Source organism: Aphidius gifuensis, linkage group LG1 (genome assembly GCF_014905175.1).
Source record: "Aphidius gifuensis isolate YNYX2018 linkage group LG1, ASM1490517v1, whole genome shotgun sequence".
Lineage (NCBI taxonomy): Eukaryota > Metazoa > Arthropoda > Insecta > Hymenoptera > Braconidae > Aphidius > Aphidius gifuensis.
In genome coordinates, this window is record NC_057788.1 from 27,527,574 (window position 1) to 27,548,282 (window position 20,709).

Here is a 20,709-nt window from a genome sequence, read left to right on the forward strand (position 1 = left end):
TACCCTGATCGATCATTTTTATGATTTGAAAATTTTTTAGAAAATTAAACTCTGCCATCGAATATTTTATGATTGATTACTTTCCAATCGAGTCGTGATGACTTTGAGATTATTTCAACTTCAATTTACCAGTATATTGTTATGCTGATTTTTATTTTATTTTCCCCTACATTTATAAGATTATTGCTTATACTCAACAACCCCTTATGTAACTTTTTTTTTTTTTTTTTTATTCTAAAAAAGTGTAAAATATATATTTTAAAATTAAGGGCAAAAAAGATCATTTTCTATATCATTCCTGCTGAGTATTTTATCGACAGTGTGACGAGGGCAGCACCGCACAACTGTGAAATTTTTAAAGCATTATTAGAGAATTTTTATAAATCCTTGACCCACGATGAAATTCTTTTTAACAAATTAGGATTAGAAAATAATGTCAACAAATGTTAGGTTTTATTAAAAACATTTTTTAATATATTTTAAGTTAGAAATTTGAAATATAATGTATATATAATTTAAAATATGTTTGTTAAATTAAGGGAAGTTTATAAATTACGTAAAAATTCTTGGGGTATACGCGTAAATCTATAAATTATTATTGCAAATAGTGGAAGAGATTATTTTTTTTTTCTATTACTAATAATATCTATTTTATTACAAGCAATTCTATTCATAATAAATTGATTTAGAAAAAAAAAAGAAAAAAAAATTGTGTTCTAATTGTAATTGAATTTTTAAATCTTTATTTTTTACGTATGATCTGAAAAAAAAGGGCTTAAAATTAATTAAATATGCCTTTACGTAATTTTTAAATGTTTTCATTAATAACAAGTGTAAAATTGATGACAACTAGAGTATTGCTTGTGATCCACGCCAAGAAGTTATTGTATGATGGCCCGTTGAGTAATTATCTGCGTTCTAGAAAATCGAAACAAAAAAATATATAATATTTGCGTTTTTTCAAGAAGTACAAATATTTTTTACATGTTAAAAGAAATTTATATAATTTTTACCCCTGTGAATGAAATTAATTCATCTTGCGTGTCGACAATTCTAACGGGAAAGGGTGAACCCGGAACAAGTACTCCAGCCCAACGAACTTCAACTCGATAATCCCCGGGCTCAGTTGGATCAAAACGACATAATATTATTCTGTCTTTTTGGGTTTCTCTTTGCATCTCAACACGAAAAGCTCCTTTTGGACCTCGTACTCTGACTGTTAATTGGCCAGCACCTGCACCTCTTGTATCGCAAATAAATCTTGATTGAAATGTAGCAAGAACTCCATGCTCAATTCCAGGCCCATAAACTCTCACCTATTAAATAATAAAAATTTTATTTTCATAATTATTTTAAATAAATCTTGATGATATGAAATAAATTTGAAAAAAAAAAAAAAAAACAATTTTATAATACCTTGGAGGCATCTGGAGCTCCAGAAACACGAAGAGTAAATGGTGAGCCAGGTACATGTTCTCCTGCATATTTTATTGTTAAGGCGTGTCTACCAGACTCTTGAGGCTTGACATTAAGTGTGAAAGTTGCATCACCATGATCATATAATTCACAATATGCTACTTTATGTGGTCCAACACAATGAGCAGTTAATTCACCTGGCCCAGCCCTTCTTGTATCAATAAAACTGCGTATTTCCTGTCCAACAATTCCATTTTTTAAACCATCACCCGAACAAATAACTCTTGATGCATCAGCAGCACTTGTAACATTAATTTGTAAAGGACAACCTTTTAATTGACGTCCATTCCATGAAACTGTCATTAATAATGATTCAGATGTTAATGGTATATAACTAGCTCGATAAACATGATCACCAAGATGTTGTAATACAACATTAACCTCAGTTGTTGGTGAAAATAATTGTACATTTGGTGTACCACTACCCGCTTGAGATCCATCAATTGTAAAACTAACTTCTTCACCAACTTTAGCTGATGTTAAACCTCTTCCTCTTAACATAACTCTACTTGTATCTTGATGTGATGATTCACTGTCTGGTACAATTGCTAATTTTGGTGCTCCTGGAAATGGTGAACCATTAAATAATATTTCCATATGATGTTCACCACCATTAAGTTGTGGAGGAATAAATTTCAGTCTATTATTTGATGTCATTTCAAAATTAATTGGATGATCATCAATTGTTCCTGTTAATTCACCTGGTCCAGCTTCAGCAGTATCAAAACTTATTTTATTACTTGTTGGACCAAGTTTTAATCGTCCCATTTCATCACAAATTGCTGCCCAACCACCAATAACACGTAAATTTCTTGTATCAATGATTTTTGGATGCCATGGTGATCCTGGTAATTGTTGACCAGCACAAACAACTCTAACATCATATACACCAATTTCACTTGGTATATATGAAACATTCCAAGTACCTGGATTAGCACCAGCTTCAATTGATGGCTTTGATACACTATCTGGTCCATCAACTTGAACTGCTGGTGAACTTCTTGTTCCAGTCACAATAAAATTAGCTGGTTTTCCAACATGACCACTTAATAAACCTTCTCCTTTTGCTCGTGCTTGACCAGCTGATTCAACAGTACATACTACTGGACTACCCGGTATCGGTAAACCACCTGGAAATTAAATTAAATTTTTTTCAATTATTAATTAATTAATTTATTCAATTAAATGTAGTTAAATTATTTTCGTTTTTAAATACACACCGTAAGTTACATTCACCATGTATGAGCCAGGAACACTTGGTGAAAATTCAATCATTTCTGCACCGTCATTTAATGAAGTAACTTGCAAAGGTAATTCTTGTCCAAGTGGACTTGTTGCTGTCACATCCAAATCAGCAATTCCAGCATCAGATTTAATTACTACAAAATTAAATTAAATAATTTTAATTACGACAGACAAAACAAGTGTTTTAATCTACTAGTGCAAACATACAGCAGCAAATTAAATATTTCGTTACTTTTACCCCTTCAATGCCTGATGCAAGACTATTTGAAAGTAAATTTTTCATATCGCGATAATATATCAACTAGACAATAATTTATCCCCACTTTAATTTACAAAACATCTTTCAACGCTTGCACTTTATAATTTTTATTATACGCTTTCACGTTTTTACTACTGAGTGTATTATTAACTTTCATGTTATTGAGTCATTATATTGTTCCTGAATTGTTGCATTATATATTTTATTTAATTTTTTAATATTTAAAATAATTAGATCATTCACTTGTTATGTTGCATTGTTTTATTACTTACACTTAAATGCTATACGATCATGCACAGAAACTGTGGTTGATCCAAGTTCTTGAAGTTTAACTTTATTTACATCAAATGCTTGACAGTAAAATGGTGAGCCCAATACTGGTTTAGCTCCTTGAAGTACATCAATTTTATAAGTCCCTAAAAAATATAAATAATTTATTAGATAAATTATTTTGTTTATAATTTTTTTTTTAAATTATGAAAAATTAAAAATCAACGAACCAACAGAATTTGTTGTAAATTCAGCAAGTAAATTGCCATCTCGATGTTGATAACAACGAACTGGAACAGCATTGCCTTGGGGTCCACTTATTACAACATCAAATTCCTTACCAGAACGACCAAGAGTTTCAATAGTAAATGCAGTTACTTTTCCAACACATGATTGATAAAGACCAAGTCCAGTTGCAGTAACTTCACGACCACCAGTTGGTCCTCTAACAGCAACTTCCAAAGGACTTCCTTGTATATGAACATCATTGTATTTAATATGAATACGATGAGGTGCTGCTTTAGTTGGATGAAAAATAACTTCACGAATTCCATTATCAGCTTCACGAACAACATTGTCAACGTCAATTCCTCCAGCTTTAACAGATGCTGTTAATTTACCTGGACCAGCTTCTTTTGGTGCAAGTACAACAATTGTTCCTGGTCTATGACAAATTGCATCTGATATTTCTTTAATAATAACTTTGCTTGGATCAAATGCTTGAAGAGCCTGTGAACTTATCACTTTATGTCCATCACTAAATATAACATTATAATTACCAACTTGTCTTGTTCTAACTTCAACTCTGTATAATGTTGATGATAATTTTGTCAATGTACAAGGAATAATAATTCCATCTGGTCCAGTAACTTCAGCAGATACTGGACCCTCTAAATGAGGCATATCTAAATCCATATAAGCTGTATTACCAACTCTTATAACTGTTGGACCATCTAAACCACCACCAACAACTGGACATTTGAAAGCACTACCTGGTACATTGTCATCATTAAATGATATAGTAACATAATGTGTGCTAGTTGTTTGTGGCACAAATGTAACATCATAAAGACCTCTTGCACAAGCAACAACTTCAGCTTTTACTGTATTATTTTCTGTACTTACAACAAGTTCAAGTGTACCTTCACCTGCTTCTGCTGCATCAACAGTAAATGTTGTTGCTTGACCTAATCTTGCTTCTGTTAAACCAGACACATGAACTTTTGTTACATCATAAATATTACATGCAAATGGTGAACCTTTTATTGGCTCACCATCAACAAGTATACTGACATTATGACGACCAACTTCATTTGGTGTAAAACTAATATTATATTTACCATCAATTGGTTCAATTGTTATTGGTAATGCAATATTTGATGGAGGTGTTACAATAACATCACAATTTGTTGATGGTGCTTGAGGATCAACAGTAAATGAAATTTGTTTTTTAACAGCTCCCATTTTTAAATTACTACCAGTTAACATTGCTTGACCTGCACCAACAACTTTACAATTAAATGGTGAACCTGGAACTGGTTCACCATTAAATCTAACACTCAAACTGTGAACAGCTGCTTCTTGTGGTTTAAAATTAACACGAAATTTTGCATTACCCTCACTTTGTACATAATTTGGTACATTTTTACCATTAACAGCAACAATTATTTCAAGATTACCAGCACCTGCTTGACTGGCATTTACTAAAAAAAAAAAATAAATAATCAATTAAAATAAATTTATTTTATTTTATATTAATTATTAAAAACTTACTGCTAAAGAAAACTGGCTTTCCAACAACTCCACTATTAATGTCAGTTACTTTAACTTTATCCGCATTATATGCCTTGACCAAGAATGGACTTCCCTCAACATGAGATCCATCCAATTTAACTTCAACACTATGATCACCTAAATAAAAATAATAGTATAATATAATTTTTATAATTATTCATTGCATCATTGTGATGTTGATAATTGTCAGCAGGAAAATTATATATACTCACCGACATCTTTTGGCGTAAATCCGGCTGTGTAAGATCCATGAATTCCTTGTTTTATTTGCACTGGTATACTTTCCCTTGTTGGTGAAAGTACTTCAACACTTGGATTACCCAAAGATGCATCAGCTTCAATAGTAAATGTTGCCAAACGATTAACAGACACTTTTTCCAAGCCTTCAGTTATTAAAACTTTTGCTGTATCGCTTACCTAATGACATTTCCAAATTTTAATAATTAAATAAACAAAAAAATAATATAAATAAAAATTATTTTTAATTACTTGACAACTAAATGGACTTCCTGGAACATCTTCAGCATTAAATTTAAGATCTACTGTATGAACAACTGGTTCTCTTGGTGTAAATGATATTGCATAAGTATGTGGACCTTGTGCTTGGGCTGATGTTGGTACTCTTCCTCCATTAACAGTAACTTCTAAATTACCTGGTCCTGCTTGACTTGTTTCCACTTTTTATATACATAATAAAAATATTTAAAAATTAAAAACCCGAAATTATTTAATGCAAATTAAATAATTTAAATAATAATACCTAAATAAGTAACTGGTACACCAATAACTCCACGTTTAGCATCCTTCACCTTGATTGCAGCTACATCATAAACTTTACAACTGAATGGACTTCCAGAAACTGGTACATTACGATGACTGACTGTTATTTTATGTTCACCAACAACACGTGGTGTAAATGCAACGCTGCAGGTAGTGTCTTTATTGTCAGTGACCTGTGCTGGTACAGGTTGTCCATTGGGTCCTATCAAGTCCTTGGTTGTTAGTCGTTTTATACATACTCCGTTTAGCTTTAGCCAAAGAGTAAGGCAAGGGGGTTGGGAATAATAGGGCGGAGAAGTTTATTGATAGTAATAAATGAAATTTTAATAATGAAATTATGTAAATACAATAATATTATTTACATTATTTCGATTTTTGTTAAAAAAATTTCTTTCTTAATCTACTAAGCTCTTTTTTTTTTGTTTATTGTTACGGGATATTTAATAATACTATATCTTATTTTAGTCTGGCGTATTTAATCTAAAATATAATAAGCATCTCAGGCATAAAAAAAAAATAAATTTAAATGCACCTTAAATAACTTATCAATAATAGTAATAATAAATTATAATAGAAAAAATGCATTATTCATGCTTGAAAATGACACGATGCAGTCACGCACTTGGCACAATATTTTTAAATTATTTTTTTTTAGTTATATAAAGTTAATAAACTAATGATAAAATAGCACCTGATTGCATCAGTGATTATCTTCTGCATGCATTTTATTTATTGCCCAGTGAAGATGAATTTACAGGGAGGGAAAAAAATGATTAGGTTTAGCTAAAGAAAATTATGAAAAAAATTTGTTAAGTACCCACCACCAATATTAGCAGTCCATAAAGTTAGAGTTAAAATAGTATGTGCGTGTGTAATTTATTGAATTTTTCTTGTGAAGAAGTCTAGTAATGTCGTAGTCTGAAAGCTGGCCGACCTGGAACAAATATTTTTTTTTTTTTTTTCTTCCTTTTGTCTATATTTTTATTCGGCTTTTATAGGCATTTTAATAATCCACAATATGAACACACTTGAAAATAAAATGTGAGATTAATTCAACATGATAATGTAAAAAAATAAAATTATTAAAAACAATTACACAGATTAGATATTGTCTTGAAGAATATATGAATCCCACACAAACAAAGATAAAGATTGTGCAATTTATGAAACAAATAGAAAAAAAAAACAAAAAAAAACGGAAACAAAAATTAATTACACAGTGAAAAAATTAACAATAAATATAAAAAAAAAAAAAACAAAATTAAATGACAACTGCAACAAAAATTTAGCAGTGCAAATGAAAAATTTGTGAATATTTAATGCTCACGTGATATTCAGGGTGCTTTGTTCTTGGATTTAAATATTAATTTTTTAATGTTGTTTTACCTTCAACGTTAACTTCTAAATCGTCCAAGCTACCGGCAACGTTACTGACAGTCAAATGACTCTGACGTCCGAGGCCAGCGCTACTAAGTGCCTGACCGCTGACAGTGACATGACTGTCACCACCCACCCTCGTTACAATTGGACAACCCGGTACGGTTTTTTTATTGAATGCAATATTTGTAACATGTTCACAAGCTTCAAATGGTACAAAGCTTACTGAAAACCTTGCATTACCTTGGGGTGTAACTTGGGTGGGAATATTTTGGCCGCGGGCCGATATTGTTATTTCAAGATTTCCTTCGCCTGCTTGACTTGCATCAACTGGGGAAAAAATATATAATATAAAATAAAATAAATTAATTATTTATCTAAATTAAATAATATTATTTTACCAGTAAAATGTGTTGGTTGTCCAACACTACCCCTTGCAACAGGTCCAATAAGAACCTTATCAGCATTAAAAGCTTTTGCCAAAAAAGGCGTGCCATTAACAGGGTGTCCATTGTACTCAACACTTATTGAATGTACTCCAACATCTCTTGGTGTAAATTCAGCTGTGAATCCACTGTGAATATTACCTGTTACCTTGACTGGTAACTCTGTTGTTGGTCCTGATAATAATTTTTAATAAATAAATACTCATCAGTATATTATTAAATAAATAATTAAATTTATTTATTTTAAAATTTAATGGATGAAAATTTTTACCTCTTACTGAGACTGCTAACTCGGCGCTTCCGCTACCATCAACAGCCATGTGAAAGTTTGCTGGTTGATCAACCGGAATAAGCTCTAAATGATTTAAACTTAAAATAACTCTGCTTGTATCTGATACATTACAAACGAAGGGACAACCTGGCACTGCTTCACCATTAAATTTAATATCAATTGAATGTGATTTAGCAATGTCTGGTGTAAATGATACAAGACAACGACCACCACCTACAACTTGTACGTGATTTGGTACTTCGCCTTCATTTATAGAAATTTCTAATTGTCCTTCTCCCGCGGCACTTGCATCAACTAAATTATTTTTAAAAAAATAATATTATTTATTAAATTAAATAAATAAATAAATTATTTTGATTAATTTTACCTCTAAATTGACATGCATGTCCAACAACGGCACTGGGCACATCAGTAACTTTAATTAGGCTGCTATTGTAGACCTTGGCGACAAGTGGTCCAGCCGGTAGCTTTTGTCCCGCGATGCTCACCTCGACGAGATGACTACCGACCTCATTCGGAGTAAATTCCACGCGGAACTCTCCAGGTCGACCCGGCTCTTCCTCAATACGTGCTGGTACATGACGTTTTGATGGTGCTAATTATTTTTAAAAAAACAAATAAACATTAATACACTGTTTTGTTTATTTTTTATTTTTATTTTTACTTTATTCAATTCACAATAGACACTCACTTATTATTTGCACGTCAATTTCTTTGCTGGTAAAGCCGAGGGCCGAGAGTTCAAATAACGCGGGACTATCAGCGGGTACCAGCCTGACCGACTCTCCAAGAACTGACATTTTCGGTCCAGGCATGATTCCCACTCGCCAAGGTGATCCTTTAACATTAACAAATAAACAAAAAAATTATTATTTCACTCAATAATTATAGTCAATTAATTATTCAATAATTTTAACATTATTATTCACGAAATTCAACAATAAATATTACCTAAATCACCAAAAAATTAAAACCCTCTGAAATAATTTAAAAAAAACTAAAAACTAAATTATAATAAATAAAAACTTTATAAACCCGTTAATTAATAATAATAGAAAAAAAATTAAATTAACACAAATAAATTTTTAAAATTAAATATAACAAAAACAAAAAAAAACACAACACTGTAGTTTTAAAGCGCGTAAATTTAAAATTGTTGATTTTTATTATTGTTGATAATATGATAACACAAAAATTATTGCATAGTAAATAAATTCCAAGTATATCAGGGGGCGCGGACTTTGGCAATTCTAGTAACCATTAATTGCGTTGTGTACGATTGATCATAATGATCTATAGATCTCTTGGGATCCATAATTTTTCACCATAATAATACAATTCGTAACAAGTGACGTTTCAAAATCAACAAAATAGTGACAAATGTTTGAAGAAATGTTTTTATTTTTATTTAAAGGAAGACGTAAGGTAAAAAAAAAAAAAAATCTTGTGTGTATGTGTTGAATACAGAAAGTGGAACTGAGCTGTCGAATGAATTGGTACGTCAGCAAGTAAACGCGATATACCGATATTAAACGGAGTCAGCCGAGCTCGAGGATCGAGACAAGTGTGTGGTTGTTGTAAATGTCCACCTCCTTATTTTTCTTGTATTTAAACCAGGGCTGTATATACCTGTACACAATACCTTGATCTACCTGAAAATACTATACCTATTTTTTACTCCAAAATAATAATATTACATCTCACACGAGTGTAGCTTGAGAAAGGTGAAATTTTTTGGTGAAAAGGAATGCATATGAAAACCGGTAAACAACCTGCCCTCAAGCTACATCAACATATTAAACCAAGGGATAATCATCATTTACCAATTAACAATTACAATTTTATTTTTTCTATTTTTATAATTCTAAAAATATCATTTGCATTATTATACTGTGACAAATATAATACATGTTTCAAAATGAAATTATATATCTCACTGTAGACTGCATGTCAAAAATTTTAATGACTTTATAATTAACATAAATATTAATTATAAAGTCATTAAAAAAAATTTAATATTGTGGTTTTATTGTTGGGTATTTTTAGAGGATAAAAATATGAATGTTAAAATAAAATAACATCGCAGATGTAAAAGTAATTTGAGTAGAATGTTGAGCAACAGAATATAATATATCAATGCTTCCTTATTTATTTACCACTGGATCTATGACATAGTGCTCATCAAAGCCACTAAATACGCACAAATGTATTCATAAACGTCAAGATCAAATGCAAATAAAAAACAAATTATTAACGTTAAAAAAGAAAAAAAAAAATACCACATTCCAAACGGACGTTTAGATATGAAATTTAAAAAATTCCTGAATGACGGTCAACAGGTATAAATAACTGCAATGATTTACCTTCGTGTTGTTGATGCAAATGATAATTAAATATTATGCGTATTCGCGTAATAATGATACATAACATTTGCTTGTGGTGCCATTGGACTCGTGATTATAATTGACAACATTTTTAAATATCAAATAGTCAATACAATATACCACTGCATTCCCAGACATAACGGATTAACTTCCAAATAATTTTGTATAAAAATAAAATGAAAAAAAAGGCAGCTGGAAAGGGGAACTTTGCCACGAGCCTTGGCAGTGACCTTGAAACTGGGTCACAGAAAGTAGGAAGCTCATTATATTTCTGGGTGATTGGAATATATTTGAGCAATATTTCTTGATCATCATCATCATCATCATGATAATGTCAACACTTTGATAATTAATTCATTTTATTTTTTGCTCAGCGATTAAAATATTTTAATAATTTGTAGGAAAAATTTATAAAATCCTTGTGCATTTGGCACGCGTTAAAGTCACCGTTCCCAGTGACACAAATGCCTACAGTCATCTCTCCCCCCCTTCCAATAGTAATTTCCAGTCTCTACCTGCACCTTTGCCTATAAGTCTTGCTCGAATGATTATTACTTTTTTTTTTTGTCTCTAATTCATGCTTCACGTGATGACTTTTAAAAAAAACTAATTTCGACTCAAGGTAAAATTTTTAATTCCACACCACAATTTTTTAAAACAATAAAAAATATTTTAAAAAATAATAAACAAAAGGAAAAGTAAATTTTATGACAAGCTGTATTTTGTGTGTTTATTTTTCAAAAGATTATTATCTTCAACCAAACTGTATTCATGGATCAATAGCTTGATGTTTGCAGAGAAAAATTTTCTCAACCGGTTAATTTTCTCAAGATTTTAATTTCAATATTATGATGATGATAATTATTATTATTATTTAGAATTACAATTGTTACAAACAGAAAAAAAATTACCTGACATGAGTCGAATGTCTAATTGTGCAAGGTTTTGTCATTCCCATTTGATTCAGTAAAAAAATACATACAACTTCCTCCCACGATTTAAAAATAAATAAATAAATAAAATGATAAACATTAAAAAAATATTACAATATACTTGTATAGTCATAATTTAATGTTTTTATATCTTTTTTTTTTTTTGATTTTCATTCATCAAGGTGTGCTTTGCATTATACTTGAACTGATTCAATCTATGGAAGATTACTTATACTGTGATTAAATTAAAAGATATATAAATATAAATTTTTAAATGTAATATAATAATAGGCGTGAGTGGCATTTCCATCGCACATAAACTTCCGCTTGTAAGCAACGATATTTCGATAACGGAAAATCTAGCTACATCCGTTATCAACATTTTCCTAGATGGTTGTATTTTTTATTTAAAAAAAATAAAAATAGTAAGGCATAAATAAAAATGAATAACGTATTACTGCAGTCATTATTATTGAAATTAAAAAAGAAAAAAAATGAATGTAGATTAAAGAGAGCAAGATAAAGGGTAGATTATAAATATTATAAATAAAGTTGTAGGTTGTTGAGATGTAATAGGGTAACAAGTGGGCGCAAGTATAAATATTTCTTATCCAAATATGTCGTGGCACCTTTCATTTGCACCACAATAGCCACACCTTGGTCTATAGTTTACAGAAACATCGCGACATCACGACATCAAGATTACACTTTACGTTTATTTGATTTTTTTTTTTTTTTTTTTTCTAACTTTTCTATATATATAATAGTAAAAAGAAGTAATGAACTCACATGGTGATGGGGAAAACATTGAGCGGGGATTCGGGTCAGTGGGACGGATCATGCGTGTGCAAAATCATCACGTCAATGACCCCCCTGAGTTATAGCCATGCGGACAACATAAAAATTACGATAAAACAAATGTTTATCACAATAATTTTTCTATACTATATTTACTCGTAAAGTTTATGTTGATTTTTTTATTATTTTTTTCTTTTTTTTTTTGGCTAATTGATGTAAGAATTGCGTTTAATCATATATATTTAATTGAAAACTCAATTGGATGATGATAGACAATATACTGTGTATTATAAAGTTTCTATTTGTAGATTTCTAAGAATTACAAGTTAATACAACTTTTATTATATACGGAAAAGAAATTGATATGTCAATGACCCTGTCGTTTAATATTAAATTGTGAAAATAAAATAACTTACCTGGCACAGTTTCGCCATTAAATGTCATCTCAACAAGATGACTAACAGCCTCATGTGGAACAAATGATGCTAGAAATCTTTGACTGCCCAGTGCCCTTACGAAACTTGTAACATGTCCACCATTAACAAGAATTTCCAAATTTCCAGAACCCGCTTTCGAGCCATTTACTTTAAATTATACAAAAATTAAATTAACATGATGATTATCATTATATATATTTTCACTTTTTTTTTTTTTATGTAAAAAATATATTATTTTCTATTAAAATAAAAACTTACTTTCAAATTCAACGGGCTGGTTAACGACCCCATCAGGGATGTTATCAACTTGTATGGCTTTTGCATCATATGCTTGTGATCGAAATGGAGAGCCTTTTATGTGTTGTCCATTTGACATAATTTGAATAATATGCTCACCAACTTCATCAGCTGTTATTGTATATGTTTGACCACGAAGATTTGATTTTTGATAGGGTACTTGTTTTCCATTTGGACCTGTAAAAATTAATTATATATTAACTACAATTAACAGAAAAATAATTGATTAATTTATTTGTTTATAAAATTAATTATATACCAGTTACAGTAACTGTTGTTTTATTAATATCAATACTTTGATCAAGTGTAAAAGAAGTTGGTTTATGTACTGGAAGTACATCTAAAGCTGTTCCAGATGCTGCTGATGAACCTTTATTACGTCGCTCTTGACTAGATGTAAATGATGATGAACCATTTACAAATCTTTCATGTACAGCATCAGTAGCATCAGTTGATTTATAATTATTATTTTTATTTTTTAATATACCATGTGTATATCCACGACCATTTTGATTTTCATTTGAGCCATTGTTATTGTTGCTATTGCTATTATATTTTGTAGATGTTCCATAATCTGTTTTTGTATATCTTTGTGAAGTATAATTTGTTGAATTTTCAGTATGAGTTACATTTGTTGATCCAAAATTACTATAATCATTACGATAATTATTATTATCATTTGTTGTATTTTTTTCTGTACGTTCTAATGAGGAAGAGTTTGCTAAATTTGCAAGGGACTCGAGACTTCCATATGAAAGCATTGCTTTTGTTTTAGCAATTGCATCCCACGAGTCCCGTCTTGGACCTGCTGGTCCAGAATTTGATGAAACTAGAAAATAAAAATTAATAAATTTTTATATACATTTATTTTAAATATAATGTCAAAATTAAATTATTAATTTACCTCTTACGTTACTGCTTGTATCAACAACACCATTATCTAAAGATTCTTTTCGTCTGCCAAATTCTTTATCATTAACTCTCGGACTGAAGCTTCTATTAATTGGACTATCATTTGAATTTCTAAAACCTCCTGGGCTTGTAACTGGTGGTGATCTTGATGAATTAAAATTACTTGATTGATAAATATCTTTTGATTCTTTAATTGTTGTTGTACTTTGTGAATTTCTAATATTGTTATTTGTATTTGGTGATCGTGATCTATTAAGTGAACTTGATGCATAAATATCTTTTGATTCTTTTATTAATCCAGGACTACTTTGTGGAATATTTGGTGAACGTGAACGATTATATGTTGTTGAATAAATTTCTCTTGATTCTTTAATAAGTGAAGGACTTGAATTTTGTACTGGTGATCTTGTATTTAATGGACTTGGTACATGATAAGCAGATGATGAATTTTCATTTGTATAATTTGAATTTTTATATGTTGATTGATGATGTGATGAATAATCACGATAATTTTGTGTTGGACTTGGTGAATTTTTATAGACAGTTGATTGTTGTTGTCTTTTTTGTTGATTTGTTCCATTATGATCAGTAACATTTAAACCATTCATACGTTTTTCCATTGATGATATTCCTGTTCTTTCATTAGCAGATGTATCTTTACTACGTCTACTTTTATGTGTACCAACTCTTATTGAAATTGGTGAACCACGAACATCAGCACCATTAAAATAAAGATAAACACGATATTTACCAGCATCACGTGGTAACATTGAAACTCGATATTTCATATGTCCAATATCTTCCATACGAAAAGGAACTGATTGTTTATCATGTACAATGTCAATATTAACATCACCCAAACCACCAGTTCCTGTTGCATCAACAATAAAAGAAAATGGCTGACCAGGCATTGCACCATCAGTATCAACAAGTTTAATACCATTTGGATCAAATACAAAACAAATAAATGGACCACCTTGTATATGTGTGCCTTTGTGTGTAATTGCAATACTCCATTCTCCAGTTTCATCTGGTTGAAATGTTGCTGTATGAACACCACCATTTTCTTTAACAGGACAGGGAAGTGATCTGCCAGTTGGAGACCAGGCAGTCACGTCAATGCCATCATGACTAGTTCCTGTAATTAAAAAAAAAATATAAAATAAACATGTAAGCAAATAACATTAATTTAATTTTAATTGTTTTTATATAATAAAATTTTACGTACCGTAACTGTTGACTAGAACCTCAACAATAGATCCAATTGCACATGGATCCATGCCAGGTGATTTGATTTTTGTTAACGGAGGCAATACCCTGAAGTAATACGGACAACCATTGACGAGTTCTCCATCATTGTGAACTATTAACTGCAATAATAAATAAGTAAAGAAAAAAAAAACAATTAATTAAATCATTTTTAAATTAACATTTACAAGACATTTTTTTATTTTTTTATTTTTTGTTATTTTACACTTTGATCAACAGTCCGAGAATTGTTCCGTTTGTTCAATTAAGATAATCAACGAACCTTGTGCATTCCAACTTCGGTCGGCATGAAGGTGCCCTTACCGTGTGTACCGTTCCACGTTAGTCTACACTCCATTTTACCACTTGGGCTTATTATATCAGCCCTGACCTCGCGAGAATTTGCTTCTTTTGATAACATCTCCAGCCTAAATGTTGCCTAACAACAAAATTCATCAAATTATTAGTTTATTTGAATTTTTATTTGTCAAGTAAACACAAGTATTTGTAAATAAATAGAAAAAAAAAAATGTTCCAACTGTTTAAATTAAATTTAAAGAGGTCAATGCAGAAACATCAAGTCACTCGTGTCAAAGTTAATTGCTGATGTCAAAAAAATCTATGTAAATATTGTTTTTTTTTTTTAATTTAAACAGTAAAAATATATTTTATATAAATAATACAAACCGGCTGTTGTACTCTTGCTGATGTGCTCTCAATATATACAGCAATTTGTTCACTAGCTTGGGGCCGTGGTTTAACCCATTGAAAATTAGCAGCATATGCCATAACACCAAGATGTTCAACATTTTGATCAGCCATATCTTTAGCTTTTAATATTGCTTCAACTCCTAATTTTTTAGCTCCATCAATACCCTGTTGTAAATTTGATTCCCAATATGAACTATCTGTATTTATTTTATCATACAATGGTGCTGGTCCACCAAGATTTCTCACAATACTACAAAGTGCCCGTCCATCATTCCAGTCAGTCTGTTAAAATATTAATTATTTTTTTATTTTTTATTTGATATTAAATATTGATGATCAACTATCAATTGAAGAAACATACCGTGAAGTTTCGGACGGGTGCATGTGTTAACTGAGAGTTCACCCACCTCAAGGTAGCATGAAAACCTGGTGATCCTTCTTTCATAAAATATGAAAGATATGTCATACCTGATAATTCATCAAGATATGGTGATGCAAGATATTCAGGCTCCAAAACAACTGGTATATCAAATTCACGTTTAGCTATTTCCATTGCTTTTCGACAATTATAAACACTGTAAAAAAAAAATTATTTTATAAAATAAACAAAAAATATATTTATATAATATTAATCCAATTTTTTAAAAACCTATCAGTGCGATCTAGTTGACGCCAGTGGGGGAACAATCCAGGTTTGCAATAATCCAAAAGTGCACTCAAATGCACCCCTGAATTCCAATCGGTTGTGAAATTATTGACTCGGCATTCAGGAAGGGCAGCCTAATTTTATAAATAGAAATAAGAAAAAAAAATTATTAGTAATTGTTGCTATAAATACAATGATCGATTATGTGCTTATACAATGAGTTTAAAAAAAAAAAAAAAAACATGTTACGACTGACCTTGAGCCAAGCAAGCATTAATTTTCTCGGTGGAAACTTGGACTTGCCAATTTGGTATCTGACAATGAGGGACCATATCAAGCCAAGTATTAACTTGAGGTTACCATTAACGATGTCAACATTACCTTAACAAAAAAATATCCACATAAATTAATAATTACATTTTTGAATAATTTTTTTAATATTAAACAATTACTTATTATTTTACCAAAAAAAAGATGGTTTTTTTTTTTTATTTGTAGTTTATTTATTTAACTGCAATATATTTGATTTATATTACTCAGCTGTTGGATATATTTTCAACTCGTAAATTATAAAATGAATTGAATTTGTTGAAACATATGTAGAATCAAGTACAAGCACATTTTATTACCCAATTTGGTTCGATGCAATTGGTTTAAAAGATAAATGAATTTAATGAAAAAAAAAAATATATACATCACGTTTTATATTGATGAAAAAATTGTATACTTGAATCGATTTTCAATACAAAAGTTATGTAAACAGAAAAAAAAAAAATACTCAATTCAGATTATTGAGTTAATCAACAAGCTCGTCTTTATAGTATGATTGACAATAGGTATTTATTATCTTTAATAATAATTTTAAAACCGCCCACTTTGAATAGGCTTGTCTATTTTATAAATTTAATTTTAAAATTTCAGCATACAGGAAAAAAATGATGCAAGAGAAATCAGCATGAAGGCGTCTTAAAAAAAAAATAATTGTCAGTTAACTGTTAATGTGTACCAGGGGTATGTGTTTTGAACTGGTGTCTTTGGACATATCAAGAAGGACAACATACCGAGGATGGTGGGCGATGAATTTAACAAGAAGAAAGGCGAACAACCTCGAGACACCAATTGGTCAAGTCTTATGCAAGATAAATCCATACTCGCGGAAACTAAATAATAATAAATTAAATAAAAAAAAAAAAAAGAATATAAAACTCCAAAATATTTAAGGTAAAAATTATTATATTTTTAATTAATTATTTTTTAAATTAAAAAATGTTTCGTGTTATTAATAACAGTGTGTATATAAAAAATATATTTATTTTTTTCTTCAAGGTATTTATGGAGTTCTAAACAAGAAAAAGAAAAACTTATAATTTTGATAATGACGATGTGTTGTGATGACCATGAGGACAATGATGATGCACCTGAAAAACTAGGTCGTAATAATATAATCACATCGACCATTATAATATTATAACCATGAGAATTTTTTAATGAATTCAACTATCTTCCTTGTTTCTATTATTTTTACGTTGTGCTTGGTGATTGTGTCCAAGAATTTTGATGGTAACTGTGTTGTAAATTTATAAAAGACGAAAACGAAAACATACACGAGCCGCGTCACACCTATATTTGGAAAACATACAGCACGTTTATTATAATGTGAAATTCCTAACAACACTATTTTTCAACTTGCCAACAAATAAACACTGGAATTTCAATGATATTGTCAATTGTGTTTGATTCTATTCATTTTTTTTATTTTCAAGGCTTACCAGAAATTTTCTTATTTCTTAAAATTTAATTTCTTGGTAATAAATATTTTATATTATTATTTTTTTAATATGATAAATTGTTGAAAAATAAAAAAAACGAGTTTTAAAAATGTTGATTATATGTTTTAGACGAGATCATCATTATAATTATATTTATCACGTATTGTTGGATAATTGCAAGCCACATTTAACACGTCAAACTTGATCATAAATAATTGATTGTCTTTTAAATATTTTATGACAACAACAACAGATAATTAAATGTATGCAAAATGAAATTATTGATGAATGAATTAATAATACCAAGATTAAAAAAAAATAAATAATTTACCAATATTGACAAGTTTAACACCATCAGCTTCAATTGCTTGTAATGCAGTTGATACATTTTCAAGATGATGATGCTGATTAGCTGGTCTTGGATTCCATCTGGGTAATCTTCGTCTTGTTAATACTTCAACAAGTGCACATAAACGTGTACCATCACGAAAATCTTCAGCAAGATCAAGTACTGGTCCACCACCAGCATCACCAGCATGTTTTAAATGTTCATTAACCCAATTTCTAAATGTGTTTGCTTGTATTTCAACCCAAAGATCTTCATGTCCTTTTATTGGCATACCTTTGGCAGCTGTACCCTCTGCTGAACGAGCAACTAGGCCTACCAATTCTTCTGGTCTAAGTTGTTCCATTGATTGCATCTTTCAGCCTCTAAATCAAATACATATATCAATTGTAATAATAATATTATTATTCAAATGAGTTAAAATAAATTAAATATGACACAGGATATTGCTGATTGTATTTCACCGTTAAATTATGAGAGAAAAAAAAAAATATATATATAATAAAAAATAAAAATTAAGCACATCAACTGTCATTTGCGTACCAGAGCGCAACCGGTACTCTATAGTAAAGGCTTTACAAACTGGTGAAAGTAACACGATTGCTTATCTTGATGCCAACAATGTGCAGGTATGTAACATGCTTTCATAAAGATTTCCGTAAGTTCCCATCATGCAATAGAAAAAATTATTTAAAAAACATGATAGTTCAATTGTCTTTTAAAAAATTTTATACTATCATGAAAATAATATATATTTATTGAGTATCAGGTTGCCAATAACAAACTGATATACTCAAACACTTTTGACTCTTCAAATGAGATAAATAATATTTGCTCATATTGCTGTCATTGTTGTTGTTGTTTTTTTATTATTTTATTATTTGTTTTCTCTTCATTAATTCAATGCAAATTAATTATTCCTCATTTAGACAAGCATTTTATGGAGTCCAAGGATTATTTCCGTTTGAGTGAGGCGGCCAAGGATTACCTCAACTAAATGACATCATCAGTTGACCATTTGCCGACAAAACCATGTGCGTATCTCACACGACGTAACTATAATTTTTTTATTTCTTAGATACTTAAATAACTATCTGTTTTTCTCTCTCTCTTTGGTGGTAGTAATTTAAAACCACATTGACTTTATCAAAGAAAATAGCATGTTATGAAGTATGTGCTTCCTAGAACAGGTTGCACATTCCAGTTTTTTTTTTTTTTAATATTTTTTCTATTCTATTATTTATCATCATTTTAAAAATATATGATTATTTAATTTTTTTTTATTTTTTATTTTCAATATCAATGAAATTATTATGCAAATATAATTATTTATTATATAAAATATTGATAAATATGAAAAAAAAATTTAAATAAAAATATAATAAAAAAATTTTAAATTATATAAAATTTTAATTTAACTATAAAAACATATCCATGTGTCGAAAATTGAGTTGAACATTGTGCTTAATATTTCGAAATATATATTCTCACTGCTAAAAGTGAAAGCACCATGGACCATGGAATCTCAATTCTCATTCACTCACATTTTTATTGGTTTAAATATTAAAAATATAAAAATAATAAACACAACACAATATTTATAATTATTAAATTCACTCACTTTAATTTACAATAATAAATTGTAAATATTTTGCATACACTAGTTGTGTAAATAGAGAGGCAATTAAAAGATCCTCTTTTTTTTTCTGAGTAGATGTTTTTTTTTTTTCCACGGGAAAGTTTATTATTTCGAAAAAGAAATTGTATCGAAGTATAATGTGAAATATGAAATTGTTTAACAAACTTTATTCCCGTGTTAATAGCAGTGTCAGCAAGTGTTTGATGTGATTAAAAAAAAAAAAATTAACAAAACAAGAGAAGGAGTTATTATTAAATTATAAAATTGAATATAATAATTATTGCGACAATTGCAAAATGTGTGTAAACACGGTGGGTTTGGTTTATTATCGTTGAAACGCCATTTTTGGCTTTTCCCGTGGGTCTTTGACAGGCTGGTCTCGGGCACGAGGTGCGTGAGCTCACTGACGACTCCAAGATCTGCCCGGGCCCCGAACCCCTCCTAACTCCTTCAGCACATGCAATAGAGTAGGTGTTTCCCCCTCTTAATAAATATTAATATATTACCTTCTTTTGTACACATACATATACATGTTTGCTTGGTCTGAAAGATATGTAGTATAGAAAAAAAAAACCAAAACAAATACAGGTATATGCAAAAAGAAAAAAAAATATAAATAAAAACTTACGAAGCGGTGAACTGCTGGTGAAA

The 20,709-nt window shown here is 29.8% G+C and overlaps 1 protein-coding gene across 2 annotated transcripts; it reads right to left on the minus strand.

Annotated features, from left to right (window-relative positions):
• Positions 1-439: 439 nt before the first annotated feature.
• LOC122859157 (filamin-A) lies at positions 440-20,471 on the minus strand. 2 transcript variants are annotated; one of them, XM_044162557.1, is made up of 27 exons: positions 20,041-20,471; positions 18,405-18,784; positions 16,561-16,685; positions 16,308-16,438; positions 16,020-16,233; positions 15,635-15,940; positions 15,231-15,386; positions 14,928-15,069; positions 13,692-14,837; positions 13,047-13,616; positions 12,749-12,964; positions 12,470-12,637; positions 8,631-8,777; positions 8,307-8,534; positions 7,919-8,233; positions 7,603-7,821; positions 7,211-7,531; positions 5,805-6,026; positions 5,534-5,721; positions 5,257-5,461; positions 5,024-5,161; positions 3,481-4,953; positions 3,253-3,396; positions 2,697-2,855; positions 1,417-2,606; positions 1,014-1,316; positions 440-918 (listed from the first exon to the last, which is right to left on the minus strand). In XM_044162557.1, exons 2-27 carry the CDS (start codon positions 18,772-18,774, stop codon positions 850-852), a joined length of 8,865 nt encoding a protein of 2,954 aa, XP_044018492.1. In that variant the 5' UTR covers positions 18,775-18,784; positions 20,041-20,471; the 3' UTR covers positions 440-849. The 2 variants fall into 2 exon arrangements, with proteins under 2 accessions (XP_044018492.1, XP_044018501.1); XM_044162566.1 differs by lacking the exon at positions 20,041-20,471 and adding an exon at positions 18,963-19,200.
• Positions 20,472-20,709: the final 238 nt, after the last annotated feature.

Excerpts from the sequence above, each read along its gene's own strand:
- LOC122859157 (XM_044162557.1), bottom strand. The coding sequence starts at position 18,774 with ATGCAATCAATGGAACAACTTAGACCAGAAGAATTGGTAGGCCTAGTT. Across the intron at positions 16,686-18,404 it reads TGTTAAACTTGTCAATATTG|GTAATGTTGACATCGTTAAT; the intron begins GTAAATTATTTA and ends TTTTTTGTTAAG. Across the intron at positions 6,027-7,210 it reads TTTAGAAGTTAACGTTGAAG|GACCCAATGGACAACCTGTA; the intron begins GTAAAACAACAT and ends AGGACTTGATAG.